At 42.5% G+C, this 19,749-nt stretch overlaps 1 protein-coding gene across 11 annotated transcripts in view; it reads left to right on the forward strand.

Moving 5' to 3' along the window:
* The window catches only part of LOC123372784, a 166,736-nt gene that overhangs the window by 69,836 nt on the left and 77,151 nt on the right, over positions 1-19,749 (forward strand). For 5 of the 11 annotated variants that reach the window (XM_045021246.1, XM_045021248.1, XM_045021247.1 and 2 more), the window contains one exon: positions 895-1,009. The exons of 3 other annotated variants lie outside the window; for them this stretch is intronic. In XM_045021246.1, coding sequence (XP_044877181.1) covers positions 895-1,009 — 115 coding nt within the window. Of the gene's footprint in view, positions 1-894; positions 1,010-17,813; positions 17,844-19,373; positions 19,549-19,749 lie in introns of those variants that run through there. 3 more of the 11 variants (XM_045021252.1, XM_045021254.1, XM_045021257.1) reach the window with 2 other exon arrangements.

The raw sequence follows: 19,749 nt of genomic DNA on the forward strand, positions 1-19,749 counted from the left end.
TTACCTCTTGCCTTGTGGGTTCCAGTACAAGCTGCTCCAAGAAGCAGTCATTCATGGTGTCTAGAATTTTTTTCTCTGCATCCCTTCCTAACATGACACACCCCTACTCAGTATGAAGATAGTTGAAATCTCCCATTATTATTATGCCTTTGTAGCCTCTCATGTAGCTGAGCATTTCACAGTCACCATCGCTATCCTAGTCAGGTGTTTCCTATTGCTATACTCTTATTGTTTGTTTAAGAGTATAGCAGTATAGTCAGGGGTGAACATAACATAGAAGACTTATTGGTGTGGGGGCTTGGCTCTGGACCCCCAGAAGGGGCGGGGCCTCGGGTGGAAGTGGTGGAGCTGGGGTCAGCCTCCCCCAGTCAGCTCAACCGCGCTGCCTGGCCCACGTTACCAGGGCTCTGGCAGAGATTTAAAAGGGACTGGGGCTCCATCTGTTGCTGTGGTAGTAGCAATGGCAGCAGCTGGGAGCCCCAGGCCCTTTTAAATCAGCCGGGCCCTGGGGAAGCTGCCATTTTTATCCTCCCCCATCAGCGGCCCTGATTGTTATCTAGCCTAAACTGTGCTTTCCAAACATACTTTTAAAATCTGTATTTAGTTGATCTGCCTAGTATGTCTAAATATAAATGCATCTCTGATTTATAAAGAGGCTTGCTTTAGTGTCTACAAAATCTGCATTGACATAACCCATCTAGAAAAAAAACCCTTGATTTCTTCAAAACTTAAAAATGGATCTTGCTTCAGATGCTTACCTTCTGAATCTTTACCAAATGAGTTGTGGTTGCAAATATTGTTTTGTGTTGCTTCTAGTACAAATCTGAAACTGTACATAATATGGCTTTACTATATATATGAACATATATGTATGCATATTTTTTTTAAACACAGGTCTTTACTTGACTTTGAAAACCATTTCTCTGAAGTACTAGTTGCCCAAGCTGAACTTATACAAATGATTGAATTATGTCAGGCCCTGAGAAATAGACTGCAAAGAAATCATCAAGTACGTTGTTACTATATCAGGATTTACTTTAACTTCTCTTGTTTTGTTCACTTATTGTTTTAAAGTTTAGGTTGTGGGTTGTTTGTAGTTATCATAATTTGGATTGCGCTTTTAAATACTCATAGCCATAATAAAAAAATGCACAAAAAATTTCCTTGCCTTCTGAGTTGATTTCTAGTTTCCAGCAACATTTTGATGATGTAGGAAGGAAACAGTTCTCTTTTTTTTTCCCCTGCAGAAAGTTAATTTCCCCTTCCAGAAATCAAACAGAGGTTTTCGTTTTGTATCTTTACATCACCAAGTAATAATGGTACTTTTGTTAAGATGCTTTGCTTTCAAAAGGGTAGATAATGTATGAACATAAGAACGGCCATACTGGGTCAGACCAAAGGTCCATCTAGCCCAGTATCCTGTCTTCCCACAGGGGCCAATGCCAGGTGCCCCACAAGTAATGAACAGAACATGTAATCATCAAGTGATCCACCCCTGTCGCCCATTCCCAGCTTCCGGCAAACAGAGGCTAGGGGCACCATCCCGGCCCATCCTGGATAATAGCCATTGATGGATCTATCCTGCATGAACTTATCTAATTCTTTTGTGTACCTTTGTGTAATCATTATAGAGATTGCCAAAGATATTGAATTTGGTAGACAACCCAAGAGCAATGGCATGTGTGCATTGTTAACGGAAACACAATCTTCCTTGTAGTCTATCTTACCCAACAGTTAGGGAGAACAAAACATATAAAGTATTCATAGCAAGACAGATATTAAGCATCGCAGCACATTGCATACAAGAAATCACCTTTCATTTGTGGATTGAGAAATATCCAAACATTGCAAACATTTATGCACATGCTTAATTTTAAGCATGTGAGTATTCTCACTGTTCTCAGTAGGACTGCCCACATGTTTTAAATTAAGTACATGGTTCTCTTTACATAATTTCATTGGATAACTGGATATCCAAGTATAAGCATGACTTCCTGAGCCTGGAGGATGTTACGGAATATAATAAGTCTGAATCTATTAAGTCTAAACCTGCACATTTGTATATAGTCCATACATTAAACATATCCCTCCCTAATTGATTAATTACATCTGGTAAAATATCAGACTGATGAGGGTTGAATGTAAATGAAATGAAGAAAGGAAACATTTGTTCCCATAGAGCTAGGTAAATACTGGAAAAGATATTTATGATTATTTGTTCAAATTCACTTTAGCATTTGTGATCCCTTTAACACCTCCTTTCCATGAATATTAGTATGAGGGCTTTGTTTTGTTTGTTTGCAAAAATGTTCACTGGAAGAAAAGGCGGCTGGAATACTCAAATATGTGTTAGCACAAACCTTCATGCCACAAATGACTAATTCAAGCCCTCTGCCTTTAACAGAAGTTGTAGTCATCTAATTATGGAGTAGGAATCATAGCATACAACTTAGGTTAATGATCACACAAGGCAAATACAGTAGATTCAGCTTATTAGCAACCCCTTAATTGCTATCAAAATTTTGCTTTTGTCCAGCAGTTGCAAATGAACAGAAGGTAGGTTTGTGAGACTGTAGCCAGGACGGAAGTGCTGAGATGTGCCTTCCCTGGTTGCAGTCCTGCAAACCTTCCTGTGGGCAGAGTAGCTGCAGAGAGGAGGGCTGCTGCCTGGATGCTGGGGCTTTCTGTGGGGAGCCAGGGTGGTGAGTGCCCACAGAAGTATACAGTACTTCTTCCTGTGTTCTCCAGAGGTCAGAGCTCAGCATATCCCAGTGCTTTCTTCCCTGGGTGCCGCCCTCTGACAGGGTGCAGCCTGAAGACTGCAGGGAGCCTGCAGCCCCTTACCTCTCCTAGTCCTTGTGAGCAAGCAGGTTTGTGGGGCTGCAGCCAAGAAGGCATGTCTCAGCTCTTCCTTCCGTGGCTGCAGCCTTGCAAACCTGCCTGCAGCTAGGGCCGTTCTCCAAAAAAATGTTCTTAATAAGCAACATGCCATTGCAAATATCCAAATCCCATTAACATTAAAGTCAATGGGATGGGATTGTTTTTGGCAATAGGTTGCTATTAACTGGAAGTTGTTAACATGCAGGTTGCTATTAAGCAGAATCTACTTTAGATATAGAAAAGACTAAAAAAATAGTTTGCAAGCAATTTATAGATTGAAATTTGTTCCCATTAAAGGCTTGTCAAATAATTGTGACTAACAAATTTGTAAAAATGAGTCAACTCATGGATAATTTGCAAACAAAATTGAGGGCTGAATTTACCGTGTACATTGTTTTTTCTATGAATAGTTAGACCATCTCTACTTTTTAGTAGAAATTTTTCATTCTTTAGCTATCCATCTCCAGCTACTTGACCTTTCCCTCTGGAGAAGAAAAGGTTCATTGTTACCCAAAAGAAAGCTTTATGCAAAAAATGCAACTCATGTATAATCTACATTTACAGCTTCTGAAGTAATCAAATCTGGGAAGATTTTTCTTCCTGAATCAATTTTAAACCCTAGCAGATGGTACAAAGATGTGCCAGGGCCGCCCAGAGGATTCCGGGGGCCCGGGGTCTTCGGCGGCGGGGGGCCCTTCCGTTCCGGGACCCGCCGCCAAAGTGCCCCGAAGACCCGCGGCGGGAGCCCCCCGCCGCCGAATTACCGCCGAAGCGGGACCGCCGCTGAAGTGCAGCCCGGTCTTCGGCGGTAATTCGGTGGCGGGGGGGGTCCCCGCCGCGGGCCTTCCGGGCCCTTAGGCGGCGGGTCCCGGAACAGAAGGGGCCCCCCGCCGCCGAAGACCGGGCTGCGCTGCTGCGGCGGCGGCGGGTCCCGCTTCCCCCCCCGCCACCGGTCCCGCCCCCGGCCCCAGCCTCTTACCGAGCGCGTCTCCGGCGGGGCCTGAGCTCCGTCCCGCTCAGAGCCTCGTGGTGAGGGGGCGGGGCTGTGAGCTCCACGCCGAGCGGAGGCAGCTGCCCCGCCCCCTCCCCACACCGCTCTGAGCGGGGCGGAGCTCAGGCCCCGTTGGAGCTCCCAGCCCCACCCCGCTCACCACGCGTCTCTGAGCGGGGCGGGGCTCAGGGGCCTCGCCGGAGACGCTGAGGCTCCAGGAGAGGGGCGGAGGCAGGAGCCTCCGCTCTTCTCTTGGGGGCCCCTGCGGAGCCTGGGGCAAATTGCCCCCTTTGCCCCCCCCTCTGGGCGGCCCTGAGATGTGCTCCAAATCACAATAGAGAGACTGAAAGGAGGAAAAATCCCAGTCTCAGGATTAATTGGATATGGATAGTTGGATGATAAAAAATAAATTTTGTGTTCTTACTGTTACTTTCTAGTAATGACATGAACAGTGGCGGAAAGCACTAAAGCAATACATGGTTGTATTTCAAAAAATTTTTGTCCATTTTTTAATTCTGTACTCCATTTGGAATTTTATCAATACAGTATATTACAAACCCATTATATATATATATAATATATATATATTTGGAGGGCCGAGTCAAGGTTATGCTGCTGGAATAGCTTTAGACATGTTATCCTTGATTATGTTTAAAGGATTGGGTTACCTCAGAAGCTTTGATTCCACAATATGACATATTCCCCATCTACCTTTATATGTAGGTCAGTTTCACTAGTACTAGTAAGATCATTTAGGTCTGTTCCTCTCTCCAGCTTTGCAAAGACATTTTTTTCTATAATGCTAATTTGCTAGGATTCCTATGTTTTAGATTTCAGTGGTAGCTGTGTTAGTCTGTATCAGCAAAAAAACTGAGTCCTTTTGGCACCTTACAGACTAACAAATTTATTTTGGGCATAAGCTTTCATGGGCTAGAAACCACTTTCTAGCCCATGAAAGCTTATGCCCAAATAAATTTGTTAGTCTCTAAGGTGCCACAAGGATGTCTCGGTTTTTTGTTTTAGAGTACATCTGCACTACAGGATTATTCCGATTTTCCAGAAACCAGTTTTTTAAAACAGATTGTATAAAGTCGAGCGCATGCGGCCACACTAAGCACGGTAATTCGGCGGTGTGCGTCCCTGTACCGAGGCTAGCATCCATTTCCGGAGCGTTGCACTGTGGGTAGCTATCCCATAGCTATCCCATAGTTCCCGCAGTCTCCCCCGCCCACTGGAATTCTGGGTTGAGATCCGAGTACCTGATGGGGCAAAAAACATTGTCGCTGGTGCTTCTGGGTACAGCCTCACCCCTCCCTCCGTGAAAGCAGCGGCAGAGAACCGTTTTGTGCCTTTTTTCCTGGGTGAACTGTGCAGACGCCATACCACGGCAAGCATGGACCCTGCTGAGCTCAAGACAGCAATCATGGACGTTTTAAAGACCTCGCGCATTCTTGTGCAGTCTATGCTGAACCAGGACCTGCAAAGCCAGGCGAGGAGGAGGCGGCTACGGCAGAGCGGCGACGAGAGTGATGAGGACATGGACACAGAATTCTCTCAAACTGCGGGCCCCGGCGCGTTGGAGATCCTGCTGGTAATGGGGCAGGTTCTAGCCATGGAACTCCGATTTTGGGCCCGGGAAACAAGCACAGACTGGTGGGACCGTATAGTGTTGCAGGTGTGGGACGATTCCCAGTGGCTGCAAAACTTTCGCATGCATAAGGGCACTTTCATGGAACTTTGTGACTTGCTTTCCCCGGCCCTGAAATGCCAGAATACCAAGATGAGAGCAGCCCTCACAGTTGAGAAGCGAGTGGCAATAGTCCTCTGGAAGCTTGCAATGCCAGACAGCTACCGGTCAGTCGGGAATCAATTTGGAGTTGGAAAATCTACTGTGGGGGCTGCTGTGATGCAAGTAGCCAAAGCAATCACTAAGCTGCTGCTACGAAAGGTTGTGACTCTGGGAAATGTGCAGGTCATAGTGGATGGCTTTGCTGCAATGGGATTCCCTAACTGTGGTGGGGCGATAGATGGAACCCATATCTGTATCTTGGCACCGGAGCACCTAGTACATAAACCGCAAGGGGTACTTTTCAATGGTGCTGCAAGCACTGGTGGATCACAAGGGACGTTTCACTAACATCCACGTGGGATGGCCGGGAAGGGTTCATGATGCTCGCGTCTTCAGGAACACTACTCTGTTTAAACGGCTGCAGCAAGGGAATTACTTCCCAGACCAGAAAATAACAGTTGAAATGCCTGTAGTTATCCTGGGGGACCCAGCCTACCCCTTGATGCCATGACTCATGAAGCCATACACAGGCAGCCTGGACAGTAGTCAGGAGCTGTTCAACTACAGGCTGAGCAAGTGCAGAATGGTGGTAGAATGTGCATTTGGCTGTTTAAAGGCGCGCTGGCGCACATTGCTGACTCGCTCAGACCTCAGCCAAACCAATGTCCCCATTGTTATTGTGGAGCACACAGCAAGCAGCAATCTCTGTGAGAGTAAGGGGGAGACCTTCATGGCGGGGTGGGAGGCTGAGGCAAAACACCTGGCTACTGATTACGCGCAGCCAGACACCAGGGCAATTAGAAGAGCACACCAGGAAGCGGTACGCATTAGAGAAGCTTTGAAAACCAGTTTCATCACTGGCCAGGGTACAGTGTGATTGTTATGTTTGTTTCTCCTTGATGAAACCCACCACCCCTTGATTGACTCATTCCCTGTAAGCCACCCCCCGCCTTCGAACACAGCTTGCTTTCTAAGGAAATAAAGTCACTCTCGTTTAAAAATCATGTATTCTTTATTAATTAATTATAAAAAGAGGGAGAGAACTGACAAGGTAGCCTGGGTGGGGTTTGGGAGGAGGTTAGGGGGGAAGGAAAAGGCCACTAAAAAAATTTCATAATAATGACAGCCTTTTGGTTGGGCTGTCCACTGGGGTGGAATGGGCGGGTGCATGGAGCCTCCCCCCACGCGTTCTTAGTCTTCTGGTGGGTGAAGAGGCTAAGGAACATGGTGAGGGGGGAGGGTGGTTATACAGGGGCTGCAGTGGCACTCTGTGATCCTGCTGCCGTTCCTGAAGCTCCACCAGACGCCGGAGCATGTCTGTTTGATCACGCAGCAGCCCCAGCATTGCATCCCGCCACCGCTGATCTTTCTGCCGCCTCCTCTCATCTCAAGCGTCTCTCCTCTCCTCACGTTCGTCCCTCCTGTCCTCACGTTCGTCCCTCCTGTCCTCACGGTCACTGGCATCTTTCCTGTACTTTGATACCACGTCCTTTCACTCATTCAGATGAGCTCTTTCATTGCGGGTCACTTCCATGATTTCTGAGAACGTTTCGTCTCGCGTCTTTTTTTTCCGCCACCTTATCTGAGATAGCCTTCGGGACGGAGTAGGGAGGCTTGAAAAATTTGCAGCTACATGAGGGAGGGAAAAAAGGGAGAGAAGTATTTAAAAAGATACATTTTACAGAACAATGGTTATACTCTTTAACGGTGAACAACACTATTCACCTTACATAGCACATGTGATTTCACTACAAGGTCGCATTTTGCATCTTAATATTGAGTGCCTGCGGCTCTGGTGTTAGAGATCTCACAGACGCAGGTCCGGGCAGCAGAATTCGGCTTGCATGCGGCCATGGTAAGCCACTGTCTTTCGGCTTCTGCAGCCTTCATATATCCAGCGCCCTCCTTTCCCAAATAGCAAGCAAAGCCCATTGAGTGCTGCTTCTTTCCTGTTAACGTGCAGCAGCAGAAACCACCCCCTGATCCAATTCTCTGGGATGATCGCTTTACTTCTCCCCCCACCACGTGGCTGGTATCATGGAAGATCACTGCTAAACACCCCCCTGCCCCCCTCACCGCGTGGCTGGTAGCAGGGAAGATCCCTGCTAGTCAAACGCGAAAAAGCTCAGCGCCAATCACCTCCCCCCTCTTCCCCCTGCTTGGCTACCTGCAGAGAAGGATTTCTTTTAAGCCACAGGTAAACAGCCCAGTAGGAATGGCCATCTCTGTCCCCTTAATTAAATTCCTGAATTTCAACCAGGTTACCATGAACGATATCACTCTCCTGAGGATAACACAGCGAGATAAAGAACGGATGTTGCTTGAATGCCAGCAAACACCAGGACGATACGCAGCTAGGCTTTTTCATGCAATGATACCAGATTACTTTCTACATGCATGGCGTGGTCAAGTGTTCTACCATGGAGGACGGAATAAGGCTGCCCTGCCCAGAAACCTTTTGCAAAGGCTTTTGGAGTACCTCCAGGAAAGCTTCATGGAGATGTCCCTGGAGGATTTCCGCTCCATCCCCAGACATGTTAACAGACTTTTCCAGTAACTGTACTGTCCGTGAATGCATCCCAAGTCCTCAGGGCAAATTAGTCATTAAAAACGCTTTTAAACCATGTTTTATATTTACAAAGGTACACTCACCAGAAGTCCCTTCCATGGCTTCATTGTCTGGGATAGTGGCTTGGGAGGGCTGGGAGAGTAATTCCGTCAGGGTGAGAAAAAGCTCCTGGCTGTTGGGGAGAACGGAGTGCTGTGTGCTCTCTGCAAGCTCGTCCTCCTCTTCCTCCTCCTTATCTTCCCCGTCCGCAGAATCCTCAGGCATGGCTAAGATTACCCCCACCTCAGAATCCACGGACAGGGGTGGGGTAGTGGTGACGGACCCCCCCCATAGAATTGCATGCAGCTCAGCGTAGAAGCGGCATGTTTTCGGCCCTGCCCTAGACCTTCCATTTGCTTCTTTGGTTTTCTGGTAGGCTTGTCTGAGCTCCTTAACTTTCACACGGCACTGAACTGAGTCCCTGGTGTGGTCTCTCTGCATCATGGCCTTGGAAATTTTTTCAAATGTTTTTTCATTGCGTCTTTTGGAACGGAGTTCTGTTAACACGGAATCCTCTCCCCATACAGTGATCAGATCCAGTACCTCCCATGCAGTCCATGCTGGAGCTCTTTTTCGATTCTCCGGAGACTGCATTGTTACCTGTGCTGATGAGCTCTGCGTGGTCACCTGTGCTGGTGAGCTCTCCACACTGGCCAAACAGGAAATGAAATTCAAAAGTTCACGGGGCTTTTCCTGTCCACCTGGCCAGTGCATCCGAGTTCAGATGGCTTTCCAGAGCAGTCACAATGGTGCACTGTGGGATACCACCTGGAGGCCAATACCATCGAATTGCGGCCACACTAACCCTAATCCGACATGGCAATACCGATTTGAGCACTACTCCCCTCGTCGGGGAGGAGTACAGAAATCGGTTTTAAGAGCCCTTTATATCGATATAAAGGGCTTCGTTGTGTGGACGGGTGCAGGGTTAAATCGGTTTAATGCTGCTAAATTCAGTATAAACGCGTAGTGTAGACCAGGCCTTTGATGTAAGCTTTCGTGGGCTAGAACCCACTTCATCAGATGTATGAAGTAAAAGATACAGGAGCAGGTATAAATACATGAAAGGATGTGTTAAGTCAATCTAACAAGAAAAATCAATTAACAGCAGGATACCAAGTGTTAAGTCAATCTAACAAGAAAAATCAATTAACAGCAGGATACCAAGGGAGGAAAATAACTTTTGAAGTGGTAAGAGAGTAGCCCATTACAGACAAGAGGGTGTGAGTAACATTTGGAAGAAATGAGTATTGGGGAAATTAAGTTTAGGTTTTGTAATGACCCCACCACTCCCAGTCTTTATTCAGGCCTAATCTGATACTATCTAGTTTGGAAATTAATTCCAGTTCTGCAGCTTCACGTAGGAGTCTGTTTTTGAAGGTTTTTTGTTGAAGTGCCACTTTGAGGTCTGTTATTGAGTGACCAGAGAGATTGAAGTGTTCTCCTACTGGTTTTTGAATGTTATGATTCCTGATGTCAGATTTGTGTCCATTTATTGTTTTGCATAGAGACTGTCTGTCTGGTTTGGCCAATGTACATGGCAGAGGGGCATTGCTGGCACATGATGGCATATATCACATTGGTAGATGTGCAGGTGAATGAGCCCCTGATGGTGTGGCTGATGTGGTTAGGTCCTATGATGCTGTCCCTTGAATAGATATGTGGACAGAGTTGGCACGGGGGTTTGTAGCAGGGTTTGGTTCCTGGGTTGGTGTTTTTGTTGTGTGGTGTATAGTTGCTGGTGAGTATTTGCTTCAGGTTGGGGAGCTGTCTGTAAGCGAGGACTGGCCTGTCTCCCAAGGTCGGTGAGAGTGAGGGATCGTCCTTCAGGATAGGTTGTATGTAGACCCTTGATGCGCTGGAGAGGTTTTAGTTGGGGGGGCTGTAGGTGACGGCTAGTGGCGTTCTGTTACTTCAACGTTTTGTTCTTCAACAAAAAAAACTTTAAAACAGACTCCAACGTAAAGCTGCAGAACTGGAATTAATTTTCAAACTAGATACCATCAGACTAGGCTTAACACTTGGTAAAGCAACCCACATCCCTTCATGTATTTATACCTGCTCCCGTATTTTCCACTCCATGCATCTGATGAAGTGGGTTCTAGCCCATGAAAGCTTATGCCCAAATAAAATTGTTAGTCTCTAAGGTGCCACAAGGACTCCTTGTTTTTTTTTTTCTGATACAGACTAACATGGCTACCACTGAAACTTATGTTTTAGATGGCATTTATAACTGAATACATATATAAAATTTAAATCCTACATTTAAATGTTTTCTATTAATTCTTTTAGTGATTTTTATACAGTACTTTTTGTTCAATAATTGCATTGAAAGGTTAGAGAAACTCAAGTTGAGAGCTAGTCTCTATTTTCTTTTTAGAAAGCTTTGTTTTATAAATTTAGTTTAAAATTTATAAAATCTTTTGAATTTCTGGTTCTTGGGTGCCGTATTTTACATTTCAGATAAAGATTATTTTCAAAGAGTAAATGCTAATGTTTTTAGAGTCTCATTTTCAGTGGTACTGAGCATTCATGGACAGCTGATATCGGTGGAAACTGTGGGTCCTCTGCACCTCTGAAGTCCAAACCCTTAACATATATGAGCATTACAAAATTTTTCCACTGGGTGGCTACTATGATTGAGAATGTAGTAGAGTTTAGATGATGGCTTTGGAATGACTTTTTGTTTCCAAATAAACAGTACTTCACTGGCTAAAGAAGAAATACACCTCAATTTTCCATTGCTAATAGTATATAGTAACAGTTTATGACCTAAATAGAAACAGTGTAAGAAAGCAATGTATTTTATATATATGAACTCTGATTCCACTCCATCATATATAAATGGCATTTTTTTTCTGAGTTGGGATAAGTGCTTTCAACAGATTTCAGTATGATTGGGTCTTGTAATGTTTGAATAGAGGGACTCATAACATTCATGGCATTCGTTCTATACAAGAATAATATAGAATGTCTGTGAAGATCAATTTGAGTGATTTTAAATTCAGAAAATTATATTATCTTTAATGCTTTGCTAAAATTGATTTAAAAGTAAGACTTTAATGTTTAAAAAAACAAATATAAAGTTATTCTGTTGCAGAGTATTGAATGTAACAGAATCAATCAATGTCATATTGATCCATCTGTTTCTTAATTAGAAATAAAGGTAAAGGCTATGTCTATTGAGACCTTTTGTATTAGAATGCTATAGAGCCTAGGATCTCATCTGTTTTTATCATAGTTTGGTTTTCCTTGCAATAATTGAAACATTTGATGGGGGACCAAAAGTATTTTTTTAATAATAGCAATATATGCAAGAAACAAAGCACCAATGCCCACAGGGCTTAAAGTCAAAGCTTCTTTAGACCTTTGTCTCCCCCACCCGCTACCTCTTCAAATCTGGCTCTAAAAGAGGAAATTGGGGCAGGTAGGGAAATGAATCCTACACCGTTTTCTGTGTCACATTGTAGCAGCACATTATTACTCTTCTGTAAGTATATTTTTCACAGATGTAAAATAAAACCAATACACAGTCAAAGAAATGTTTTGCCTTAATTCTGATTTTTTTTCTCTCCCTTGGGTATAGGGAAGAGAATCTTCACTCAGAGATTCTTAAAACTTCTTTGCTGTAGAAAGTTTAAAGCCAACACCTTTATTATGTAAAATTGATGTAACAATGTGATATGAAAATTGTCCTTAAGGTTTTCTTTTCATTTCTGATTTGATTGTTGTGACATTGTTAGGAAAAGGGCAATCAGTTCAGGACCTGAAATTTTATTGTATAGGTCTATTTAAGCCCTGGTCTACACTTAAAAGGTTTGCTGGGATAGCAATGTCAGTTAAGGATGTGATCATCCTTCCGACCCCCAGTAGAGCTGTACTGGCAAAAGGCCTACTACAGATGCAGTTATGCTTGCAAAAATGTTGTTTTGGTGGGGTAGCTTATTTTACATAAAAATAAATGGTATAAACGATACTGGCAAACCTGGTATAAACTACATTAGGAGGGCTTACCTGTGTAGCTATGCTGGCAAAGCTTTTAAGTATAGACAAGGCCTTTCAGATTTAAAAAGGAAAACAAAAACCTTGCAATCTACTGGATACATTTAAATGATGAGGAATTTCTAAGGTAAATTACTAGCTTTGCATGAGATGGTTTAAGGCTGAAAAGTTGTAGGGTATGAAACACATTGTTTTCCTGTCGAACTTCCATAAAACTTGGATGGAAGGAAAAAAAGAAAAGCAAATCCATTGGACTAATGCAGTACCCTGTCTTCTTTGGACACTTTAAATTCAAATCTGGTTTTAGGTGACAAATGGGTCTGCCTTGTTCCTAGTAAATATTGCCTAAGCGTTGGACAGTTTCAGTTTTAGCCATTTCCACAACAACATAATCAACTAATCCTGACTCAGCAGCAACTGATTAAAAAGTGTCTCTGCCATATTTTTTCAAGAAAGCCAGTTAGATGTGTCCCATCCTATCATCTTGATATTAAAAATCAATTCCTAATAGTTAACTTTTGATCTCCAATTCTATATATGTTCTCATACCATGCTCATCACAACAGTATCTGAGCACCTTCCTGTACTGCATTAAGAAATGTGACTGTGACACAGTGGGAATTTTTGGTAATATTTGTATGAAGCCTATACTTGCCTCAGTTTCCCCCATATATTGCATTGCTACCCAGTGAGGGAAACAGAATTAAGTTTGCTCTCAGGAGAGGCTAAGAGACATAGAGCTTGTGTTCACATACAGTGCTACAGCAGCACAGCTGCAGTGCTTTAGTGAAGATGCTCCTATGCTGATGGGAGAGCTCCTGACAGTGTAGTTAATCCACCTCCCTGAGAGACAATAGCTATGTGAAGCTCTTCCCTGGAAGTTAGGTCAGTATAACTTCACTCAGGGCTGTGGATTTTTGTGGACTGAGTAGGTCATTAAAAAGGACTGGCCTAAGCTGATCCATCTCAGTGAAAAAACCAAGATGACAATGGAAAGCCTGATCACCAGGACATCAACACCTAGCAACCAGTGATCCAGAGAGAGGAGGATTTCCCAGCCTCGAAGCAGGGAATCAGAGCAGACAACTCAGCTTGAGAACAAAGGACTGAGAAGTGTGAGTTAGGGGGAAATAAATTTGAGCTGTGGAAGAAGCTTGGTAGCTTTCTCACCTGGGAACTGACTAGAAAAGGAAATGAGAAGGAGAGCCAGAGATGGTGTTCATTACAGTTTGGCTGGCTCATCATGGCACTGGCTTGGCCAGGATGGACTATGGCTTAACTTCTGCCTCTCTTTGCTACTTTTAAGATTTCCTATGCTGTGTTCCAGTTGAATAATAAACGCTACCATTTTGAAAATGCTGCTTGAATCAGTGTCACTGTAAATAATTAAGTGAGGTGCATTAATCCCTGATGAGTGTGCAAGCCTCTACCCAGAGTGTACTTCAGTTGGACTTGCTGAATAGACCTCACAGTGTGAAGCAGGACTGCTGAAGCCCCAGAGATTCAGTCTCAGGTGGTGGTGAGGCCGCACGGCCTACTCTGAAGGAAGGGTGAGACCCCTGGCAGTCTGGCACATAGAAGGGATTTCTTCAAGAGACTGTTTCAAAGCTGGGGGCATAGCACTGATCCTGTGGATAGATAACAGTGATTAACATCAGTCACATGTTTGTTCTCTGATCCTTTCCCTAGGGGAAGAAGTGTATGCAGTGGAGTGTCTTGTTTTGGTAGTGTTTTAGGTTTTTAAACATACATGCTGCTATATATTTATGTTGTCCTAGGCTCAAAGTAATCGGGTTTTCCAAGAAGTAACAGAAATTACTTGGCTGCTATTTAATATGTTAATTTATTGCACACATTGCTCATCACCATAATAACAGTAATTTGCATAACTGTTAAGAAAATATATTATTTGTCAAATCCATACAAAAAGCTATATTATACTAATATGCAGGTTGCAAAGCGGTCATAAAATGCCAACATTAACTCTCTGCTTGGGCCTATGCATTATGTTACATTCTGAAAAAGGAAGTGAGCAATGAAGTGGCAAAACTTGCAGATGATGCACAATTATGTGTTAATTAAGACTAGCAAAGACTCTGAGCAACTTCAGAGGGACTCTACAAAGCTAGATGAATGGGCAGCATTGTTGACAAATGCAAGGTAATGCATCCTGGAAGGAATAATGTAAACCCATTACATATACCATTGCATACTGAAACCACTCAGGAAAAAGGCATGGGATAAAATCCTGGCCTCCTTCAGGTCAATGGGAGTTTTGTCATTGACTTGTGGGGCCAGGATTTCCCCTATAGGTTTCATTCTGGAGAGAATAATGCAGTCAAAAAAGCAAATAAAGCATTAAGATGTATAATGAATATGACCGAAATAATACTGAAAATAAGTGTCATTATATAAATTAATGGTATTCCTGCACCTGAAGTGCTGTGTTCAAGTCTGGTTGCCCTATCTCAAAAAGGATACAACAACAATTTATTCCAGTGCTTAACTACCCTGACTGTTAGAAAGTTATTCCTAATGTCCAATTTAAACTGCCCTTGCTGCAATTTAAGCCCATTGTTTTTTGTCCTATCCTCAGAGGTTAAGAACAACAATTTCTCTTCCTCCTCTTTGTAACAATCATTTATATACTTGAAAACAGTTATCATGTGCCTCCTCAGTCAATTTTTTCAATCTTCCTTCATAGGTCATGTTTTCTAGAGCTTTAACCATTTTTGTGGCTCTTCTCTGAATGTTCTCCAATTTATCCATATCTTTCCTGAAATGTGGACATAGTACTTCAGTTCAGACCTAATCAGCACAGAGCAGAGCAGAAGAATTACTTCGTGTCTTGCTTATAACATTCCTGCTAATACATCCCAGAATGATGTTTGCTTTTTTTGCAAGTGTTACACTGTTGACTCATATTTAGCTTGTAATTCACTATGACTACCAGGTCACTTTGCACAGTACTCCTTCCTAAGCAGTCATTTCCCATTTAGTATGTATGCAATTGATTGTTTCTTCATAAGTGGAGTACTATGAATTTGTCCTTACTGAATTTCATCCAATTTACTTCAGACCATTTCTCCAGTTTGTCCAGATTATTTTGAATTTTAATCTTATCCTCCAAAGCACTTGTACTTGCAACCCCGCCCATCTTGGTATCATCCACAAACTTTATAAGTGTATTCTCTATGCCATTATCTAAATAATTTATGAAGATATTGAACAGAACCAGACTCAGAACTGGTCCTTGCGGTCCAGAACCCCACTTGACTATGAACCGCTGATTACTCTGTGAGAATGGTTTTCCAACCATTATGCACCCACCTTATAGTAGCTCCAGTTGTATTTCCCTAGTTTGTTTATGAGAAGGTCATGTGAGACAGTATAAAAAAACCTTACTAAAGTCAAAATACACCACATCTACCACTTCCCTCCATCTACAAGGTTTTTACCCTGTCAGAGAAAGCTATTAGGTTGGTTTGACACTGTTTTGTTCTTGACAAATGTATACTGACAGTTATTTATCACCTTATTATCTTCTAGGTGTTTTCAAATTGATCGCTTAATTATTTGCTCCATTATCTTTCCAGGTACTCAAGTTAAGATGACTAGTCTGTAATTCCCTGGGTTGTCCTTATTCCCTTTTTATAGATTGGCACTATATTTGCCCTTTTCCAGTAGGTCTTTGCCTTAGGCATGTTTCACCTTTGCCATGTAATGTTTAATAATATATACCCCATAATCATATAGTACAAATTATGTATAAAGAAGTTTAACAAAATTAGGTCATAATTCTGTTCAAATCCATTAGATTTGATTTCAGAAAGGTCTTTCTGCATGTTCACTGTAGACGTCAATGGTAAAGTGATGCTTGGCCACTACAGTTTCCAAAGCACTACAGCAACTGCACCATTTATGAATCTTTACCCTAATGAGAAACTGCAAGACACACTGCCTAAACTGCATATTGCAATATAAAATGAAAACTACCTTGTCAGTGGCAGCTTTGTGGGGTCAGCACTTCTGAAAATTGGGCTCATTAGAAATAGATATGAAAATAAATCTTTATTTTCAAGATAATAAAAGAAATGTCTTATTTTATTGGATCATTTTTATTTATCATCTTAATTTAAAAATGGGCAATAATGAAAGAGGCTAGCCTAAAATTTAGAACCATTTCAGATCCTTCATATGCTTTTTCAGTTCTCACAGGAATACAGCCTAAAGGAAACAATATAAATTAATGATGAAATTCATTTCAGAGATAGCATTGCTATTGAGTCCGGAAGAATGAAATTAAACCTGTATTGTTCTAGAAACATCCCTTTAGGACTTCTAGAGGGTGAAAATTTGCACATATGGCTTCAAGGCTTTTTTCCCCTAAGTATTTGGACATATAGCATGTCCGATGTGTGCTTAACGTTAATTCTGTAGCTCAACTGTGCATATGATAGAAAAATTGGTTTCTCATCAAGAGCCACAATTGCACCATGTGTACTATTTAATGAATTTGATGTATATTCAGAAATGGAGAGAGACACATGGTGCTCATGTATCGGTTTTTTTAAATGCAGGCAGTAGGTTAATGAGAGGGGTCAGGTGCAAGTATTAGAGTGTTAGAATTGTAGTAATCCCATCATCGTTAATAAGTCTATGTGCTTTGAGAACTTGGCATAATAATAATGTACATAATGCTTGTAATTGTGGCAAAATCATGGGTAGCCACCTTTGCTGTAAAAGTCTCCCCTGTCAGTTGTTTTTCATAAAACTTTTTTGGGTTCCATTATGAATATTTTGGTAGTGGACATTTTTATTTTTACTTATACTAATTATAGTCCATGTACATTTTTCAAAAGAGAAAACAACATAATTTTATGAAAACTGCAGCACTCTACAACAGCTTTAATGAAAACCTAAATTTTGAGTCATTGCAATGTATAGCCTTGGACTTAGTCCAGATTTGCTTTTTTGAACAGACTGCATCCACAAAGCAGGTACAGCTCAAAAGTCTGGCAGCACAAATATTGCGTCAGTTCCAACAGTTTGCATTGAATTTTGTTCTAGAATTCTTTCTTTCTTACTTTATTCTTTTTTTATTTTCATTTAAATAGAATAGACTCCATGAACCCAAGGCTGGAATCCTGTTCAATAGCAGTGTCCATTGGTCCATGCCTGCCTCCTTCACCTCATCATGCTCTGAAGCAATGGCATAAGGGGCAGTGCAGACTGTCTCTCCAGTTCTTTTCTGCCACTTGTGGTTTGGGATGGAACCTTTCTGTGTCACTAACCTTCTAGAGTTCTGCTTGAATTTCAAGCGTAAATAACTTGTAAATACTTTTTATCTTAGATGTTTAGCTTAGTGAAGGCTGGCCTTCCCTGGGGTCTTCTCTGTGCGTGATCTGCATGAGAGTTGCCTGTACCACCTCAGGGAATTACACATTCCCTCAAAGTGTGATATCTGACACTCATTCCCCCCTCGTACTAGGTAGTTTTGGGTGTTAAGATTCCATAGACACTTAATGAAACTCTCCATGAGAACCCTTTCTGACCAGGACCCAGTTTATTGGGTGAGTCTGAACTCGATTATCATCATCATCATGTTCGCATTACGCCTCTAGTGATTAGGGCAGCGATGAAGCTCCTCCACTCCTGTCTGTTTCTGGCAAGTCTTTCAATGGTTCCCCAGCTGTGCCCCAGGTTTTTCAGCTTGGCTCCCACCACTCCTCGCCATGTTGTTTTCAGGCAGCCTCATTTTTGCTTGCCTTCAGGTGTCCGTCTTATTGCTACTCCGGTGATGGAATCAGTTTCCATCTGAAGCACATGGCCAATCCATCTCCAATGCCTCCTGGCAAGGATGGTGGTCATATCTTCTTGGCTGCACTGTGTGAATAGATCTTGGTTTGAGATTGTTCTGAGCTGAAAGATATGGAGGATTTTTCTGAGGCAGGTTGTATGTAAAGAAGACAGTTTGAACATGTCATACTTTCTCATTCCCCAACATTCTGCACTATAAAGTAATGTTGAACGTACACAGCTCTGATAAATCTGGAGTTTGGTTTTCGTGTTGTATTTTGATGATTTCCAGACAGTATTTAAGCTCCTGAAGGTGTTCTTGGCTTTACTGATTTTGTTCCAGATGTCCTGGCTTGTTCTACTGTTCTGGCTGATGGTGCTACCCAAGTATGTGAATGTTTCTACATTGGTGAGAACATAATCCTCTATCCGTACTGGTGATGGTGAGGCAATATTAAAAGTAATGATATTGGTCTTATTGCAGATGATTTTCAGTCCAATTTGCTGGCTGAATGCGTTGAGTCAAGTTGTTTTTTCTTGTATATGGTGTTGGGTATGTGATAGGCAAGCGAGATCATCTGTGAAGTCCCGGTCTTCAAGAGATGAGAAGGGTGTCCATTTAATGCCTCTTCCTTAGTTGGGGTGTGTCTGTGTTGACATCAAGATCTTCTTCTGCCTTCTGGATGTTTACTTCCTCTTTAGGTGGCTCCCTGTTCAGCAATTCTTTGAAATGCTCTGTCCAGCGCATTACTTATTCTTTTTCTGTTGTTAGTAGGTGGCCTTGTTTGTCCCTGATGAGTGTGTTTGTTGGTGTCTGCTGTTTACCACTGATAAGCCACATCGTTCTTTGTTCACTATGAGCAGCTGCATCCTCTACTTGTGTTACCAGTGTGACGTTGCACTCCACATGTTTTATAAAAATATGCTAATGGGTGTGAATATAATGTAGCTGGAATATGCTTCATGCAAAGGGTGTCTTGTAAAGTATCATTACAAATCTTATAATCTTTAGAGTGTGTTCATCCTATTTGTATGAACGTATCATTCTTGTATCTGAAGCTAGGAATATGAAGTATTACTCCAAAGTCCTATTGTAATTATGCAAAGTGTGGGCCATTAATGGTGGTTTGGAATCTTGATGGTTCCCATTGACCAGGACAACTGGTTGTAAATGGCTCTGTTTACTTGAAAGCATTCCTGTGAGTCAGGCCGGAAAGAATGCAGGCTTGGTGTCTCACAGGACATGTGACCATGTCACATACTACTGGAATCCATCTTAAACCTGGTGCTTTTCCATTTTCCAGAGAGACAAAGAATTCCCACCTTGGGCCAAAGATAAAAGGGGGGCTGCCAGTCTTGAGAAATCCCCTAGTTATCACCTGAACTGGAACTAACAAGAACTGTACCAGGGGAAAGGATTGGTCCCACACTAAGGAGGAGTCTAGTCTGTGAAAGACACTTATTGGAACATCTCGGCGGGTGAGATTTACCTGCATTCAGTTTCTTAAATGTATTAGGCTTAGACTTGCGTGTTTTGTTTTATTTTGCTTGGTAACTTACTTTGTTCTTTCCATTATTACTTTAAACCACTCAAATCCTACTTTTTATACTTAATAAAATCACTTTTGTTTATTAATTAAACCAGAGTAAGTGATTAATATCGGGGGGAGCAAACAGCTG

This window comes from Mauremys mutica, chromosome 6, assembly GCF_020497125.1.
Source record: "Mauremys mutica isolate MM-2020 ecotype Southern chromosome 6, ASM2049712v1, whole genome shotgun sequence".
Lineage (NCBI taxonomy): Eukaryota > Metazoa > Chordata > Testudines > Geoemydidae > Mauremys > Mauremys mutica.